The following is an 18,823-nucleotide window of genomic DNA, read 5'->3' as shown; positions in this document are numbered from 1 at the left end:
TGTTTAAAATGACACCTATAACAAGGAGCAAAATATACACAGGGGAAACTAATAAAAGGAGATCGAACAAGGAGGCATGGAAACAAAAAAAACACTAGACAAATGGAAGGCAAATGTCACGCCTGGCTTCGCCTCCCATCACGCCTGGCTCCGCCTCTTATCTGTCTGTCTTGTTTTCAGGTTCCTAGTCCTGCTTCTGTTCTGGTTTTCCTTGTTTTCCCTTTTGCTCTGTCTTTTTGCCTTGGTTATTGTCATCAGCTGTTTCTAGTTTGGTTTCTCATTATGTCCTGTGATTTAAGCTCTGAGTTTGGTGTCTTAAGCCTGGTTTATACTCGACGCGCCGCGAGCGGCGCGAGGGTCTGCGCGGCGAAAATGACGTAATCACTGTGGCTCCGCCCGTGCGCGAGTGCCTCGCGCGCTGTCGCGGCGCGAGGTCATGCACCTCTCGAATTTTGTAACTTCGCGCGCGCGCCGCGCCGCGCCGCGCTTCAGCGCGATGGACAAAGTCATGTTTGCCGGGCTTTTTGCCGGGCTTTTTTATCACATTATTTAATGGTTGTTTATTTTCAAAACGCCCAGACGTCTAACGTCTTCACGTTCTCTCATGTTTCGTCCTGGAATTACAAGAGGCTCGTATTTGTTAACGTATCGTTTCGGACAACACTGCAAAGCCATATTTACGTTTGATGCCTGATGTGTATATATACGGTCTCTGGTCAGGTAAAAATGTTCTTTCACCGGTTTTGCATGGGTTTTTTATTCTCCACTGCCACCTATCGCCACCTATCGTTTCGGAGAACACTGCAGCGACGCTCGCGAAAGTATAAACGCCTACACCGCTCGCGCAGGGTCGCGCGAGGTGGGCGGAGCCGCGCGCTACGGTCGCTCGTGAAAGTATAAACCAGGCTTTAGATTGCAGATCACTGTGGTTGTGGGTATACTACGTTGCTTATGCCTCTTGTAAGTGTATAGATAATTGTTGTTTGTTTGTTTGTTGTGCATGTCTACCTGTATTAGCTATTGTCCTTTGTATGATGGATTAATTGGTAACAACCTGAACTGTTTTCACGACTTTGTTGATGGGTTTGCCCATAATAAATCTCGCTCTACTCAGTTCAAGCGATCTTGAAAAGTTGGCAACCCTGAATAAATAGGTAAATAGGTAATTAAAATGGACTACTAAATAAAGGAAACCATACAACATTTACTCCCTATTGTAATGTACTCACAAAAAAGCAAAAACACACCGCAACTTCCATCGCAATTTTTTTGAAAAACACCCGCAACATCAAACATTTTAGCCCGCAACAATCACAAAAAAGGCCCGCGAAATTCTGGTGGGACTGGTAATATAACGAGTTACTATTTCCAGTCCAGTAATCAGATTAAAGTTACTTTTCCAAGTAACTGTGCATTAGTATTTTTATTTCCTTAGTAAAATATATATTTTTGCTTTCTTCTTGGCTCAGTTCTACTTTGACTACTTATCTACTTACAGTTCTACTTATGACTCGACTCCGTACGCTGCATGTGAAACTGTGAGAGCGTGAGCGCGTTCACGTCATTCTGTGCAGTGTTCTCCATAACGATATATGGTAGTGTAAAGAAATACCCCTTACCTTACCTATCAGGAACACTTACCTGATGAATTGTAATGTTGCATTGAATTCCTGGTTTGAAAAGTGCTGGAATTTTGGCTAACGTACTTAAAAATGCTTGAAATTGTAATGGTATTTAGTTTCACAACAAATAGCTGTCTGACTGAATAGTTCGCTTGTATTACGCTTACAAATACATTTACAAACGTTACAAAAAAATACAGCGCAGCAACACAAATGTAATATCAGGAGATACATTATTTAAATGTCAGGAGATACACTGTTACTGTTAAAAATGCACTTAAAATGAGTATTGGAAAAACTCATTTTGCTCCTGAATGTAACTACAAAAGTAACTTGTAATCTAACGTAGTTACTGTCATATACAAAACCACACCGAGTCGTACGGCTCGTCCACGCTTGTTTATTCACATACACTGCACCAGACAAGACGGGCTTCCCGCTAATCTGTGACCCTTAACCCAAGATGACGTAATGGCTTTTAAAGACATAACAGTTACTTTTAAAATCAAGTAATATCTAACGTAACTGAATTACTTTTTATAGGAGTAATCAGTAATCTGTAATCGGATTACTTTTTCAAGGTAACTAAGCCATGGAAAGACATGGAGAGGAATGCTGCTCTTGGGACTTTGATATCCTTGCCATGTGTAAGATCTTTTTGTCTTCTCTGTGAATTTGATCAGGTGACCATAACTTCAGTCGATTTAGTTGATGTGCCATGTCCTGATTACGAAGCTGCTGCCAGGATCATGGAACGTTATTATGATGTTATAATAACATTATAATAATGTTATAATAATGTTATTATGGTGTTATGATAATGTTATTGTAATGTTATAATACTGCGCTGATATGCTCTGTGGACTAACACATTTTTATCATAAGAGATTTTAAACCATGTGACTTATCTGCCTAATCTACATAGCTATTGGATTTCCTCACCCACATAAGAAAATCGCTGGATCAATGGTATGGGAACATTTATTGATGATTATTAATCTGTGTGCTCCCCTTTGGGCAGGTTGAACTTTCTGAATTTTTACCGAATTATGAACCTTAAACAAGAGAAACCGTTAACAAAGAAAATTAACAGATGGACTGAGCACAGCAAGAGGAAATGAAGAACTGCTCTGAAGATACAGAATTGCAAATATTTCTTAAAAATTGTGATGCACATGAATGTACTGAAATAATAATTACATGATTTTTCCAAACTGTAAGCCTTGATTGACTAGAGATTAAAAATCTTGTAAATATGGAAGTGTGCTCTTAAAAATGGGGATATGGGTAAGGAGAAAACTAAAGAACTGCAAAGAAAGATTTAAATATATAAATATAAATTAGGGGTGGGCATAGATTTTTTTTTTAAATCGAGATTAATCTCACTGAAATCTTGAAATTAATCTAGATTAATCTAGATTAATCTATATTAAAATGGCTCATATGCGTGCTACCCAAGTAATGACTAAAAGTCAGTTTTTGAGATAGGGTTTCTTAATATAGAGGGTGCATTAGACCAGGGGCTCATCTCCTGTTTCCAAAATGCATCAATGACTGCTTGAGGAAGCTGTTCTACTTTGATACTGTGACGCCGGGCGACGACAGATGGACGAGACACAGAATCCGTTTCTCGCGACAAACGTCACGGTTTATTTTTACTGATATTGCGCAATAGCGCACGTTCAACATCAAACATACACAGCAACGTGTAGACATAGACAACGACGAGCACAGGACACTGCGCGAGCGCACATTAAATAGACAAACCACATTAGCCCCACGTGATCACGAGACGATTCACAGGTGAGACTTATTAATCACACAACAAAACCCTAACCACGTATATACACGGACGCAGACAAAGCACGTGGACAACGTTTACACACGCCCAAAAGGGAGGGGCCGGGGTCCTCAACGTGACAGATACTTGAAAAAAAAAAAACATGCTCAATAAAATGTAGGCTACTCGTGTTCAACGGTTTATTCAGTTAAACATGAATTTGTAAGCCTACATACTGTACATTAAATAACATGTTTATTCAGCTAAACATGATATTTGAAATGTAAGCCAACATTTAGTACATTTAACCTCACGGACGTAATTTTCAAAAGTCAGTTTTGGTCCTCTGTAGTTTTAACGGTTAAAAAGAAATATTTAAATAGCGACGAATCTAGCACTAGGACCATGCAGAAAACGACCGCTCCGAACTCCTCTCCGGTAACACTTTACGTTCCTAAAAATGAATTTTCCATGAAGCAAACCTGGCGACTTCGTGGCTGCATCCATGTAAAAACACGTACGATTTGTAATTCACAGGTTTAAAAACTCGTTCTCGCCCCTACTGTGCAATTTGGTTAGGAATACAGCCGAGCTAAACTATCAAGTTGAAAGTCATCCTAGTTTGTTTACCCATTTTGACCCAGTTCCCAACCCAACTTTAAAAATAGATTAACGGCGATAATTTTTATATCGCCCGATAAGAGTATCAAATTAACGACTGCCGTTAACGCCGTTAACGGCCCACCACTAATATAAATATAAAATAGAGAAACAGCTCTGCTTAGGTAATGCCACGCATGATGGGTAGGACAGACAGGAAGGACAAAAAATGTCCAACTTTATTAATATTAATAATGTTAATACTTATCAGCTGTTGGAGAGTTTCAGTACATATTATAATAGGTTTAATATGGGGAATTTTAAGATTGAATGTGAGAGAATTTGTATTGGCATACCATCCTCTGTTAATTAATCTGTTCGCATTTACTGGAAGATTTTGAGAAAGGCACACATTTTGGTTTTCACCATCATGTCACTCCTCTAGCAGCAGTCCTCTGAAAATTAGGTTGCATAATTCACCCACGCATTTGACCCATGCTCTCCATTAGCTGTTTTGATTGAATTACTTATAGTATATAGTTTATACAGAGTAGGTAAAAACTCACCGGGCTTTTCTACAGTTGGTGACAGCTGGGATGAGTCTCCTATAACCCTCCTCTGATGTGTTGTATTTCTCTGGGTTCCACTCATTCTTCACATACTCTGAGTGACTATACAGGTAGGATACAGCTGAACACAGTACAGGAGGAAGCTGCTTCTTTGAGAATGTAACTGGAATGAGAAAATGTTATCATTCAGTCACTGGAACTGTAGAAAAATTTTTAATGGTAGAAAATCTATAATAAATATAAATCTATATGCTACATGCAAAAATGAATTCATTGCCTATGGGTTTCAATTACATACATTAATTACCTATGTAATGAAATTAATTACATGGGATGACTATCTTAATGAGATGATTATCTTAATTACCTGTGGGCAACAAAGTTGACCCACAGTCCATGTATTTGGTAAGAATAATAAGTTTGTTGGTAATACTTTGTTGCTAATAGTTTGCTATTACATATTTGGTACATTGCTACGAATTATTAATATACAGTAGATTTGGAAATGATTCAAATTGCTTTACTTGCACAATTTATTGTGTTTAAATTTGAATTGATGTAATTGCCATTTGTAAGTTGATGAAGTGTAAAGACCAACTCCTGTTGGTCCTATACATCACAATATTCAGATTCTTTGGCATTCCAAGCTGGGGTTTATATGGGACCACAATTTGCATTGTATAGTCTGGACAATTCAAGCAGTGAAATCCAAGGAAATGTCTGTGGATCTCCACGAACAAGTTGTGGCAAGGATATAAAACAACATGAATTTCCCCAGAGGCACAGTGACCATATTAACAAGGATATTAAACAATAACTGAGGCTGTGAGTGTCTCAGGACCACAGTGACCTTGATTATTTTGAAATGGACGAAGCTTGACACAACACTGCATCTTCCTAGAGTTGGTCATCTGGCCAAAATAGGCATTCAGTCAAAAGGGGCTTTGGGTAGAGAGCAGTGAAAGAACCCAACAGTCACTCTGAAAGAGCTCCATAAGTCCTGTGTAGAGACAGCAGCAGGGAAAGGGAGACTGGTGCAAAAATGATCCAGTCTGAGGGTGTTTGAGAAGGACTGTCATGAAGAATGGGAGAAGGTACTTGAATCCTCTTGTACAAAACCTTGTACAGACGTATCCAAGAATGGTTACAGCTGTAATTGCTGCCAAAGGGGCTTCTACAAAGCCTGTCTGAATACTTTAACCAATAAGAGACTTCAATTTTTATTTAAAAATGATTCATGATAGGATTCATAATTGTTTCCTACCTAGGACGACATAGATTTATTGTCACTTTATCAATACTGCATATGCACACACCAAAAACAGGGACAATATATGAATGATTATTAAAGGTGTTCTTTAAAACTGTACCTTTCCAGATTAAAACTGTAAATGCAATAAACACAACACCAAAAACTGAGATGCAGATGACAGCAATCTTCCATGTGTGAAAACCTTTTCCTGAAATATAATCCAGATTACATCATGTTAAATTTCAAAAACAAAACTGAATCCAATTAAATCCAATTAAACCACCTGTCTGTGATGGTTTCCACATTTAACTATGAAATGTAATATTTGCAGATAATAGAAATTATTTATAAATTATTTTGGGTTTTGTATTTAAGAACCTGAGATATAGTCTGTAACTACAGTATGTTAGTAGTCACAGGTTGAGTTGTAAGAACAAAATGGTTTATTGCACATAAACAGTAAATAATATTGGCCAACTGAAATTGTGAAAGCTCTTACCTCTCACTTCAACATGAACTGTAATGTCATCATACCAGGACATGGATCTAACTGCACAGTTGTAAACTCCCTCATCAGAAGGTTGGACTGCTGAGAGTTTCAGTGAGATGTTGCCATTCTGTAGCTCTTCTTTAAACAGGCCTGTCCTCCCTCTGTAAGACTTTATCTGATCCTTATTGCTGTTTTCGTATTGTTCATAGCGATGTACTAGTGTTTGTTTCAGATACAGTCTGTACCACTCCAGTGTCATGTCTTCAGCACTGATGTTGGGTTTAAGAGAACAGGGCAGAACCAGGTCTTCACCAGCTACAGCAACAAGAGGAGTTGATGGACCAACCAGTTTCAAATCCACTAAAACAGTGGTTCTCAAACTTTTTAGACAAAGTACCACCAACTGTCAAACGAAAAACCTCCACGTACCACCTACTACCCCCCCCCCCCCCCCCAAAAAAAAGGAAAAGCTGTTTGGCAAGTTTAAGTTGTTGACGGGGGGGGGGGGGGGGGGGGGGGGCGGGGGGGCGAATGTAAATTGTTACCGGGAGGATGTAAAATGGACACGAATTAAGTATTATATCACGATGGTTGGCGCCAGAGCGAACTAGTAACTCATTGAATCATAGATGTGGATCAGAGGTAAATAAACTAGATTTTTTTTGTCGACGTGAGAAATCGGATGTGTGGCGTGTGAAGACGGTCAAATGCGTGTGTCTCACGCATTTGGCAACCCTGCTCATTACACACATATGTTATAATGTAGTTCTCCTGTAGTTCGTGTTGGTAGTGGTTGGTTTACAGCACAAAAAGTCTTCGTGCGACATGCCCTCATACTCATATCGCACGTAAACGAGCAAGTTGGCTAATTCTGCGAGTGACCGTGTCGTTTGAAAGATGCACCAGGTCGAACTGTTTAGCGACATTTTCTCCGCACATAATACGAGTAATCCCTTTTAGTTTCTGAATTTCAGGACTTGTCATAATTCTGTTTTAATAAAAAAAATGTGTTGTGTAAAAAAAAAAAAAGCATCTTTTATTTTCCGAGTTCATCTGGCGTACCACCGCGGGGTGCTCTGCGTACCACCAGTGGTACGCGTACCACAGTTTGAGAACCACTGCACTAAAAGAAACAACACAGAGGTCAGTGGATACGAAATATTCCCATGAAACAAAATTTGTCCAATTTCAAGTTTATTTATTTATTCATAACTAGTGTTTAATAGTTCTGACCAAAAATGGGTTTATTCAACAATTCACAGACATGCACTGAGCATCAGTTAGTGTACACGCTACCATGACAACAAGCAGCTAATTTCAGCACACATTTCAGTATTTAATTCCTTTGAAAGCCTTCTCATTAATAAATGGGTGTTACGTCCAGCTCCGCCCTCCTCCCTGGTCCCGCCTAGTTTCCCCATTTCTGTGGTTTCCCTTGTGTCTGTCACGCCCCCGTCTTTAGTGCCCGCGCCTGAGTCTCGTTTCACTCCCCTGTTCAGTATACCATCCCATCTGTTTCAGTCCTCCGTGTCGGTCATTGTGTTTCGTGAGTACTCCTTGGTCTAGTTGCGCTTCCCCCTACCCTGACTTGTTTCTCCTTTCCGTTAGCGTTCTAGTTGTGCTCTGTGTCTGTTTCCTGCTTCCTTGTTCCATCTCCCTGTGTTCGGTAGTTTTCCCTTCTGTGGTTTTGTTTCTTCTACCAGTTTATGCGTCTGTGCTTAGTTACGTATTTCAGTTTTGTCATTCTTGTCATGTTCACCGTATCATGTATCGTTTGATGCAATCTGTTTGGTTTTATATTGTTCTCGTATTTGTAACCCTGCGCGTTTGTAGCTATAGGTTTGTTTATTACTCCGTGGATTCTAGTTCTGTCGTATGTTATGTGTGTGTCTTCGTAGTTTATCATGATTAGTTCTGTCTCTTAGTGGTTCTGGTTGCCGTCTTGTTGGTTGGATGTGTTCTGTTATGTTGTGTTCTGTTGCGTACATTCTCATGTGCATTGTAGTTCTCGTCAGTTTAGTCCGTCTCTTGTTTTCTTTAATAAATTACCTAAATTTGCATCACGCCTACCCCCTTGAATCGTTACAATGGGCAAGAAGTTGTTGACATTGCTGCAACATTGAGTGACATATATGTGACATTTTAATTTTCTTTAATAGTTTACATAAACCCATATCAGTTTATTTTTCTGTACTGCCATCCATATTGATAACCACTTTTAAATGTCTTTCAACTTTTAAATGTTTCATTATATCCTATCATTATACACATTTAGGTTCAAGTGGCGTAGTCTATTCTGATAGATCTATTTAGTCAGATTATTAAGGAATCATCATGTATTTTAAATTTGTGTTATGTTTCTGTTTATTCACCCACATGTCACCATGCTGTATCATCCAATCAGACACCTCCAATCTGTCAATCACCAGCCTTTCTACCAATCACAATACCCAGCCAGTTCCACATTCCCAGTCACCCACTTATTGATTATCATGTATGCACATGCACCTACACCTGTGACGAACACATAGTATTGATATCACATTAAAAGTTCTTTATTTAATTTTTTTGTTTTTGACACGCCCTAGGTCACACACACACACGCCCTACGTCACTCCCACACACATGCCCTACGTCACTCCCACACATACACACACACACACACACACACATGCACACGCCCTAGGTCACTCCCATACACACACACACACACACACACACACGCCTTAGGTCACTCCTACACACACACACGCCCCAGGTCACTCCCACACACACACACATACACCTTAACTAGGTCACTTCCACACACATAGGCCCTAGGTCACTGCCACACACACATGCCCTAGATCACTCCCACACACATGCCCTAGGTCACTCCCACACACACGCGCCCTAGCCCAGAGTCATGCACGGGTCCGTTTTTTGAGACCCGTACCCACCCATACCCGCAGAGTACAGCACCCACCCGCGAACCCGTGGTTATTTCAAAGTTAAATCTGTACCCGCCCGCCCAGACCCGTTAATATTCTACCCGTTACCCACCCGTGCCCGTGAAAAATCACACAAATCGAAAGTATTCCCATAGAGCACTTAATTTTTCAATGCGCCTCTGATAAAACGTCAGTACTACACAAAATAAAATCTAAGGTTTCTGTGCAGGAACAGTATTCCTATCTAAAAGTAGCAACTGGTAAAACGCAAGAAAATGTATGTAGCCAACTGGTGCCATAACAAGAATGCAAAACGAGAGGGAACAAATGCCAGTATAACAACTAAATAAAATCAACATAGGTTCACAGTGGTAGTAGTTTCCTATCTGCTGTGGCGGGAGCAGCACGCTAAGTTCTATCTCATCATTTTTCCTTGTTCTAGCACGGCCACCCATTTAGCTTTGTAACCACCAAGCAAGCTACAATAAATGCCCGGTACTGCGTTATAACCAACCTCTGCTCATGTTTCCGCTGGAAAAGAACCGAAGTTTGGGTATTACCCCAGAACGCGTGAAGAGTAAAGTTCAGCCCGCTCTGGCCAACGAAGCTACGGTATAAGTAAGCTCCCCCTGAGCTTCGCGACCACGATTGGGAGACGGTAATCAGGCAAAAGGTAACACTATGTTCATTACGTAACAAATAAAAGCCTACTAAAAATGACCACTTATTCACGTGCTACCCACCCGTATTTAATTTACGCGCCCGCATACCCACCCGTAAAATTGCGGTATGTGTAAACCCACCCGTTTCAGCATCTATTTGCCCGTACCCGCGGGTACCCGACCCAGTGCAGGACTCTACCCTAGCCTAGGTCACTCCCATACACACACGCCCTAGCCTAGGTCACTCCCCCACACACACGCCCTAGATCACTCTCACACACCCTAGCCTAGGTCACTCCTACACACACACACGCCCTAGATCACTCCCACACACACTCACCCTAGCCTAGGTCACTCCCACACACACACACACTCACCCTAGCCTAGGTCACTCCCACACACACACACACACACACACACTAACCCTAGCCTAGGTCATTCCCACACACCCTAAGTCACTCCCTCGCTCACTATCCCCCTCCTATTAACACGCCCTTTCCACCTGTTGCACATCATCTGTCAATTCATTCGTTTTTCTAATAACAATAATTATTAACAGAAACTGTTGTGATGTTTCTCACCTTCAACTGTGACTTGAAGAGTGATGTCATCATACCAGGAGTCTGATTGGATTAAACAATTGTAAACTCCCTCATCAGAAGGTTGGACTGCTGAGAGTTTCAGTGAGGTGTTGCCTTTCTGTAGCTCTTCTTTAAACAGTCCTGTCCTCCCTCTGTAGGACTTTATCTGAGCTTTATTTCTGTCTTCATGATCTTCATACAGATGTACAAGTCTGTTTGTCTGAGTCAGATCTGATCTGCTCCACTCCACTCTCATGTCCACAGCACTGATGTTGGGTTGTAGAGAACAGGGCAGAACCAGGTCTTCACCAGCATTCACAACAAGAGGAGCTGATGGACCAACTATGACTCTGTCCTCTAAAATGAAAACAGAAATAAAACATATTGAAGATATAACAATTGTCATTTTCATAGTCATAATCACATTCTTCATGATATGAATTCCTCTTATTGTAACGGGGGATTCAGCGGAGGCGGAAACAATCATGCAGTGAGATTCATTAGTGAAATCAGAGTTAACATCATCAGGGGGACAGACAAGGAACAAACGACCAATACAGACACTGGGACTAGACACAAGAGCTCTACGGGAATGATGGGCATGGTAACATATTATGACAGAAAGTCAGGCTAACAAAACTAAATACATAAGACACGCAACAAGGAAAAATAAAAGTAAAACAAATAAACAGCGATACAGAAACCAAACTTAAAAGCAGAGAGAGGGAAATGAGAGAAACGTGACAATGAATCAAGAAACAAGGTGAGACGCACACGTGGAAATATCTGACCATATGCAATACAAGAGCATGGAACATAGAACAGAGAGCATGGGACATGGAACACCTTTGTACAGGGCACATACCTGGTGTGGTCTCCATAAAGAGAGAGAGTGTCAGTGTTATCACATAGATAAGCCTCATGTCTGAAAAAACAATTTAAATGTTTTATTCCAGTCTATATGAGTATGATTTCTCTTTTACTCAACATTTAGATCACTTGCAGATTTGTCCTAAAATATAGACTGGACACTTACCTAATAATCACTGATTAAGGCTAGGTCTGGTGGTTAGGGTCTTGTGACCGGAGAGTCATAGATTTGATTCCCAGACCCTAGGCCATGACTGAAGTGCCCTTGAGCAAGGCACTTAACCCCAACTGGCTGTGTGCCGGGCAATGGCTGCCCACCGCTCTGGAAACTTGAGCACCACAGCCCACTAGTGAGTGTGTGTGTTTTTTCACTACACAGATGGGTAAACAACATAACTAATTAAAGCAGGGGTGTCAAACTTATTTTCAACCACAGGCTAAATCAGCATAATCGTTGTCCACAGTGGGCCATATGTAACTTATAAATGTAACTACTTCTTAATGTTAAATAACTCCGAATGTATTACTTATATATTTGCAGAGGTGTAAACAATGTTTGCTTTTTGCTATTATAGCCTAACACAAATCCTAATGTTAGGTTATGAAACCCACATTACTCTATCAATCAACGATCCAACTATCCAAGTGAATAAAGAAAAATATCATCAAATATATCACATTTACTTTGTTCAAAACTTGAAATATCAAATAACTGAAAATAGCAATTGTGCTTCTGAAAAAGACTTTGAAGCACGGCGATTTCTTCAGCCACAACAAAGCTAACTTTTATTGCTGCATTGTTTGTGTTTGTGGCTTTTGCGAACACTTCCTGTTGCAATCACAGTTTGCCTTTTAATTCTTTGGCAATTTGTTGTATATTCTTGCTGCCTAATTTTGGCATACTTAGCTCCATGTCTGGTTTCAAAATGTAGATTGTAGATTGTACCGATGTAGATTGTACAACCACCACCGCTTCATAACACAAAAGACATAACCGTTTTTCTCCCCGTTTTTCTCAAACATTTATTCGCTTTCCAATCTTTCTTGAAACACCCTTCCATCTGCATCGGTTTTTCTCTTCCTGGACATTTTCGGATCATTATTTGTATTTCTCAATTACATTTAGTTTTTGGAAATGTAGTTTTTGGTATTGACTTTTTTTTTGGATAATAAGGTTTTTAAGCTCTCATGGTCCACATAAAATGACCATGAGACATTGGGCCCGTGGGCCTTAGGTTTGACACCTGTGAATTAAAGCATATAACTCCCAAAAACCAAGAGTAATAAAACAGCATTATCACTTCTCATTGCTTAACTGTTACATTTTACCACCCAACAAAAATATATTGGACATGGCATGTGTGGCTAGTTCTGCACACTTAGGCTCCATCCGAAATGCTGTACTTAAGCGGTAGGCACTACATTTCAATGCAGTACATTCTGCTCAACCGTTAAAGCAGTGCATTCTTTCAGTAGGCAACTGGACAGTTTTCATAACCTTGGACATACTACGTCCACCATTTTATCTACATCATATGATGTGGCATATGGCATCATACTATCACAGTTAAAGACAGCTATTCATTAAAAGCCTGTTTTATATTTTCGCGACATTTACTTAATTTGGTCATGGTCATGGACGAGCGCAAACCTCTGATGGGCAGCACGTTGTTGAATCTTATAAACACCATAAAAGACGAATAAAAGAGTAAATACACTCACTGAAGAGGAGCCGATCTGGTGCGCCAACTCTCCCTCTATCCGCCTGTGGCTTCATAAACCACTAGTGGAGCATAATGTGAGTGGTTGGATGTTGGTTCGATTGCTCATCCTTTGTGTCCCAGATTTTTACTCTGAGTTTTGCATAATTTTTGAGCCAAATTTGGCCAATCAAATTCAAGCAACTTGAAAAAATATCTTGAATTTTTTAACGCTTGAATTTTTTTCATTGATATTTATTAAATATTATTATGAATAATAAAAGTGAAAATATGTTCTTGAAAATTCAAGCATTAAATTCAAAAGCAATAAAATTCAGATACATAATTTCAGTGCAAAAAATATCAGTGCTTCAAATTCAAGCACAAAAAAATTTACTGCTTCAAATTCAAAATCTGATGAGACTGAAATGCTTCCATAATTGAGGCACATGTCATGAGTATCATGTTTATTGGTATTTATTATTCACCAATTTAACTAAGTTGTCCTAGTTGATGAACAGTTAAGTTACTTGTTTCTTGTCATGACCAAAGTTATATTTTAGTATATCTAATCCTGGTTTAATTTATCATTTTTGACATTTGTTTCTTCCAGTGGCAAACTGTACTTACTGGCCATGGGCCTTCACTAGACAGAGCCAAATAAAAAAATGACCATATTATTAAAAACTAGTCCATACCACTGTTGTCATAATCACGTGTACTATGTGCAACATATTACCTACACAACTTCTGCATCATTTAACCACCAAATGCCAGTCAGTTAGAAGTCCAAACATCTGAAGATGAGGTGTTGGTCAGCCTTTTCTCACAATATCCACTTTTTCGTTGAATGACTGTCTTGAAAATGGTGTTGTTAGCAATATCCTGCGATTCCGATTGAGGTTGTAAAACCTCACCGTAGTGCTGGCTAGGAGCTAGCTAACTAGCTAGCACACAAGCTAAAAGCTCACGAGGCACCAACCACGCAGAACTGACGTACGAGGACCAGCCCTGACCATACCAAACCATACCCTGAGACCATTGGAGCATGCCCCCACGATTCTAATTCAAAATATGATTGGTTGATTAAACGGCCAATCCATAATTAAAGTTCTCTTGATGTAAAAGGCGACTGACAAACAGAAGGTCCTGGGGGAGGTCCTTTCTCTGTTTTACCTAGAAGCAACAGTGTGAAATATTCTGATTGGTTGATTTTTAATTTCAGTTAACTTTTCCAGCACAAAAGTGAATTTGAAAGCCGATTTAGAGGAAAAATACAAATCATTGGTGAAGTGTTATTAACATATATTACATATAATAGAAAAAGCATCTTTTTCAAGATCAATGGACCTATGGCCTGGGAGTTCCTTTTTCTCCCCAGTCCGCCCCTGGCTGCACCCATTGAATTGTGGGATAGGACAGTGTGCCGCAATCACATGCTTCAAAATGGCGCCCGGTTCAGTACACCATCCGGGTACTTTTCGCTTACTGTTTAATGTCTACTGTGTATTAGGACACACTACCCTTTATCTCGTACTGCTTTAGCCTACTGAATAGGAGGGAAGTAAGGCATTTTGGACAGAGCCCACTCGACAGCGGCATCTGTTGTCCAGAAATGCCGCCTGCGTCCAATGACAGGCATCTTATCACAACTCATTTGGGTGACTGAGTATCGGCCACTCGGTTATGTTACTGTCATGTAGGGTTGCCACCTCTCCCAGTTTTCCCGGGACTGTCCTTCTTTTTAATATTCAGTCCTGGGAAAAAAAAAATAATTTAATGTCCCGGTTTTCACTGTTCGATCAATCGACTAGACTTAGATTTCTGCACATTTTAAATCTGTATTTTTTTCTTGCTGACGTGCACCATTGTGCCTCATTGGTGCTGTGGGATCATTTGACTTCACAATCCAATCGGTACAGGCGGCTCCTACGTTTAGTGAATCAGTGGCTCTGTTATAACGTTGTTTGAGAAGTTTGAGGAACAATACAGTGGTTGAGCTGGGTGGCGAAACAGAGGATGATGACGAGTCTGTGCCTAGTGAGTCTGATAAGCCAGTCAAAAAGAAAATGAAACGTTTATCTTATTTCAATAATGACTGGATGAAAAAAATGAAAATTATGCCGCATGGTTAAAGCCAACTCCTGACGATCCATTTTCGGCTACCTGCGCCATGTGCTTGGCTAAAATTCTGATTAAACATGAAGGCAAAACTGCATTGGATGACCATGCTAAAATCAAAAAACATCTAAATCGTATGCAAATCACCTTAATAATTTTGCCAAGAGGGTGCAAAAACAAGCACAAGCAAAGCTCACACCAGTACTTAGATAAGCAGGCAGTGGCATGCACACAAAGACACCAGGTGGTGCTAAAGCACCACCAACTCTGCCCTTTATCAACGAAAGTGCCCTTTTGAAAACTTTTTTTTAATCATTTTACTAAGGTCGGTTTGAAATGATCTTTTGAAAACCTGAGCGATTAAAAACAATGCCCTAAAATGCGCCACAACCTCGCACACACCCGACCTCTCTCTTCCTTTAACACCAGATGCGCTGCAGCAGTTCAGTTCAGCGAGTGGAAGGAAGCGTCTTCAGCACAGCACACACGGTCACAGATAGACTTCTTCTCCCGTGCCCCACCAGCCAGGTCACATACACATCAAGTAAAATCGTACCGTTTGCCCTCTAAGCCCAACGTGAAATCATTTTCTTGTGCAGTAAAATGTCTCATACAGCACCAAACTACTAAGCATTTTTAGCCGACTGGTCACCTGATAAACTAGTCGCTCTAGCCCAAATCAATGATAGATAACGTGAGGACGACCACATACAAATAATTAAGGTAGAGTTTGCAAATCTATGTGTTAAGCTGAACGTACTGTTGTATAGGTTTTGTTAGGCAACATAAATTAACACACTCATTTGTGAAAGAAGAAACGGGAAGTTCCCCATTACCTGTGAAAAATGCCCATCTGCATTCGTGTAATGACAACACTCAGTAGCCTATAACTCCTTCTCCTACTTTTTGGTCTTTTTACTGTCTTAATTGTAGGCCTATATTGATTTAAATTACAAAATATATGTAACAAGTTCTGCAGACAGTGGAGGGTAAACAGAAGTTAACTGAAGGACATGACTGTATATAGTTAATATTGTATATGAATTATATCAGTTGGCTGCGTGACTTTTTTCCATTGAAAACTCACGTTTAGAGAATGTTACAAATAAAAGTCCATTTTCATTCAACATGAGCTTGTAGTTTTTTTATTTGCGCTAAAAAGTGCCCTTCACCCCCCCCACGAGCACTTGCCCCCCAAAATGTCTGTGCACGCCACTGTAAGCAGGTAATGTATTTAACATATTAAGTGCATTGAACAATGTCTGCTCTGATTCTGCTACATCCACCATATATTTGTCGGCAGCTGTCAGTATGACAGTGTCCTTGTTTTTTGTCAGACATAGATGGCAACCCTACTGTCATGTGTTACCACTGAAGTCCCGCCAAGTGCTGCCATCACCCCACCTGCCATTTGTTGGATTTGTGGGAATAAAGATTCATAAATTTTGCTAGTTCATTGTTTATGTTGGGTGAATGACACTTGCTGATAGCCGGCTAGCTAGCTCTAAATCATGAGTTCAGAATGTTGTTTGATGACAACAAAGACACGACGAGACCTGTTATAACGTTACACAGTAATCAAACTACTGACGTTGCTTGCGGTTTTTTAGAAAACTGTGAAATACCATCATAACCTAGATCTGGCTGTTTCAGTGCTGTTGTGTGTTCGCTAAATATCTAGGACTATTCTGACTCCTTTTGAACAATTTAAGAGCAGGGAAAATTTAGGCTCATAAGAAATGATTAGGCCCTGTTTCTCTGTCGTATATTCTCAGTAAAACAGTTCAATTAAAATTTCAACCTAAATGTCTTACGACCCTTGATGCTTGTTTCAACGTGTCGTGTAGTTGCAGAGTCGCTTAACGCAAACTGGTCACTATTAACATACGCGCTTAATGCAACATTACAAAGATTATCACAGTTGGTTTAAACTTACCAAATGAAGTTCTGCTGCTGGAACCAAGACAGACTAAATGTACTTTGATCCAGGAAGTATCTAAATGCATGGACACAGTTTAATTATTACAGTGGTAGTCATAAAGATACAACTTCGTCTATATCAGTACTGGAAGGTGCTACGTAAGACCATCTTTGTTAAACATCTGAAGTCTCCTGTGTGCAGGTCTTTGTTCATCATATCCTCACCAAGGACAGAGTGGTGCAGAAGAATAACTTTATCTTACAGGTGTGGTGAGAGTTGAGGCCATCTTGTCTTAAATAAATAAAAACGCAGGGGGAAATCTTCCAATGGGTGATAATGATGTTAAACTTCAACTTGTATAGTGATGTATTTCCATTTGCATATACTGAATAATTTGATTTGTGTATAATAATGTATATTTCAAACACTGTAAGGGAAGGTGGGGCAATTACATATTCACTCCTGAGAAACTGTCAGGTTTCCTCCAGATGTATTTTTGCTTGTGAACCTTTATCTGTAATAAAGAAATATACATTTTTATGTTTTAATAACTTTGATTCTAGCAGACTGAGGGATTTAGGAACCCTACCTGTCTGTCTTAAATCTGTTTCTTCTGTTAGTTTGCATTGGTTAAGCATTCTAGATTTGTATATATTGTACTTTGTACATTTTGCATAATGACAATAAAGGCATTCTGTTCTGTTCATTCTGTTCTGTTCATTCTTGTAACGCTGGGAGGAGGCAGGCACAACGAGCAGGTATTGTGACATAAAACGTTTAATGGTGCAGAACAAAGAACAAAGTGCGCCACATATCGCGCAAGGACTGCACAAGGACATTTACACGGCACGAGCTTTAGACAAAGACGAGCACAAGACATTGCGCGAATGCACATTAAATAGGTGATTAACACATACCCTCGTGATCTCGAGACAAGGCACAGGTGAGACTACGAACACGCTCACAAACACCCCACACCCACGGAACTACAAACATGGACATAACGACACGCAGACAACGTAGCGGCACACCCACATGGAGGGGCCCGGAGCTGTCACCGTGACAATTCTGTTCTGTTCATTCTGTTCTATTCGTTCTGTTCTGTTCATTTTTGTATTTATATGGTACTTCAGCTTTTATCAGATTGAAATTTAAATTGTTCAAATGTCTGATATTTTGTCAGTTTCTCTGTCCTGTCATTTTCTAAATAGTGTAAATCAGGGGTGCCCACAAGTTTTCAGCTTGCGAGCCGGGGGGGGGGGGGGGGGGGGACGTAAATTGTTGACAGGGGCGGGTGGCGAACGTAAATTGTTACCGGGGCGGTGTGTATATACAACCGTCAGTGCATATGGACGATAGCCTGTCATTCATCCACTACTTTTTAATGCCATGCGATCTACCCACATTCCTTCGTGATCGACCGGACAACTAGACGTAGACAACATAAACACATGCCCAAAGGAGAGGGGTCAGGGGCAGTAACGTGACAACTGTACTGTGTGATTATATTTAATGATCTATAATACAATGTATAATACTCAGGATTGTACTGGGTTATTCTGATGATCTTACATGAAACATCTTTACTGTGTACAACGTCTACATGTGTATCATTACAAATTAGACACACAGAAGGAAAAATTTTTATTGTTTATAAAGAGGGTCAGATAAATACAAATACATCATCACTATTAAGAGAAGAGACTGAGGGTGTCAGATAAACAC

At 40.1% G+C, this 18,823-nt stretch overlaps 1 protein-coding gene across 1 annotated transcript in view; it reads right to left on the bottom strand.

Annotated features, from left to right (window-relative positions):
- Positions 1–17,477, bottom strand: part of LOC143484581 (uncharacterized) — a 28,610-nt gene extending 11,133 nt beyond the window's left edge. Inside the window, exons 1-7 of the mRNA XM_076983383.1 lie at positions 17,114–17,477; positions 11,523–11,727; positions 11,352–11,411; positions 10,487–10,843; positions 6,323–6,673; positions 5,942–6,031; positions 4,569–4,734 (exon numbers count right to left, since the gene is read on the bottom strand). Of these exons, the coding sequence (XP_076839498.1) occupies positions 4,569–4,734; positions 5,942–6,031; positions 6,323–6,673; positions 10,487–10,843; positions 11,352–11,409 (1,022 nt within the window). The 5' untranslated portion in view covers positions 11,410–11,411; positions 11,523–11,727; positions 17,114–17,477. The remainder of the gene's footprint in view (positions 1–4,568; positions 4,735–5,941; positions 6,032–6,322; positions 6,674–10,486; positions 10,844–11,351; positions 11,412–11,522; positions 11,728–17,113) is intronic.
- Positions 17,478–18,823: the final 1,346 nt, after the last annotated feature.

This window comes from Brachyhypopomus gauderio, chromosome 20, assembly GCF_052324685.1.
Source record: "Brachyhypopomus gauderio isolate BG-103 chromosome 20, BGAUD_0.2, whole genome shotgun sequence".
Taxonomy (NCBI): domain Eukaryota; kingdom Metazoa; phylum Chordata; class Actinopteri; order Gymnotiformes; family Hypopomidae; genus Brachyhypopomus; species Brachyhypopomus gauderio.
Note: the sequence above shows the minus strand (reverse complement) of the source record. Positions and strands in the feature narration are given on the sequence as shown.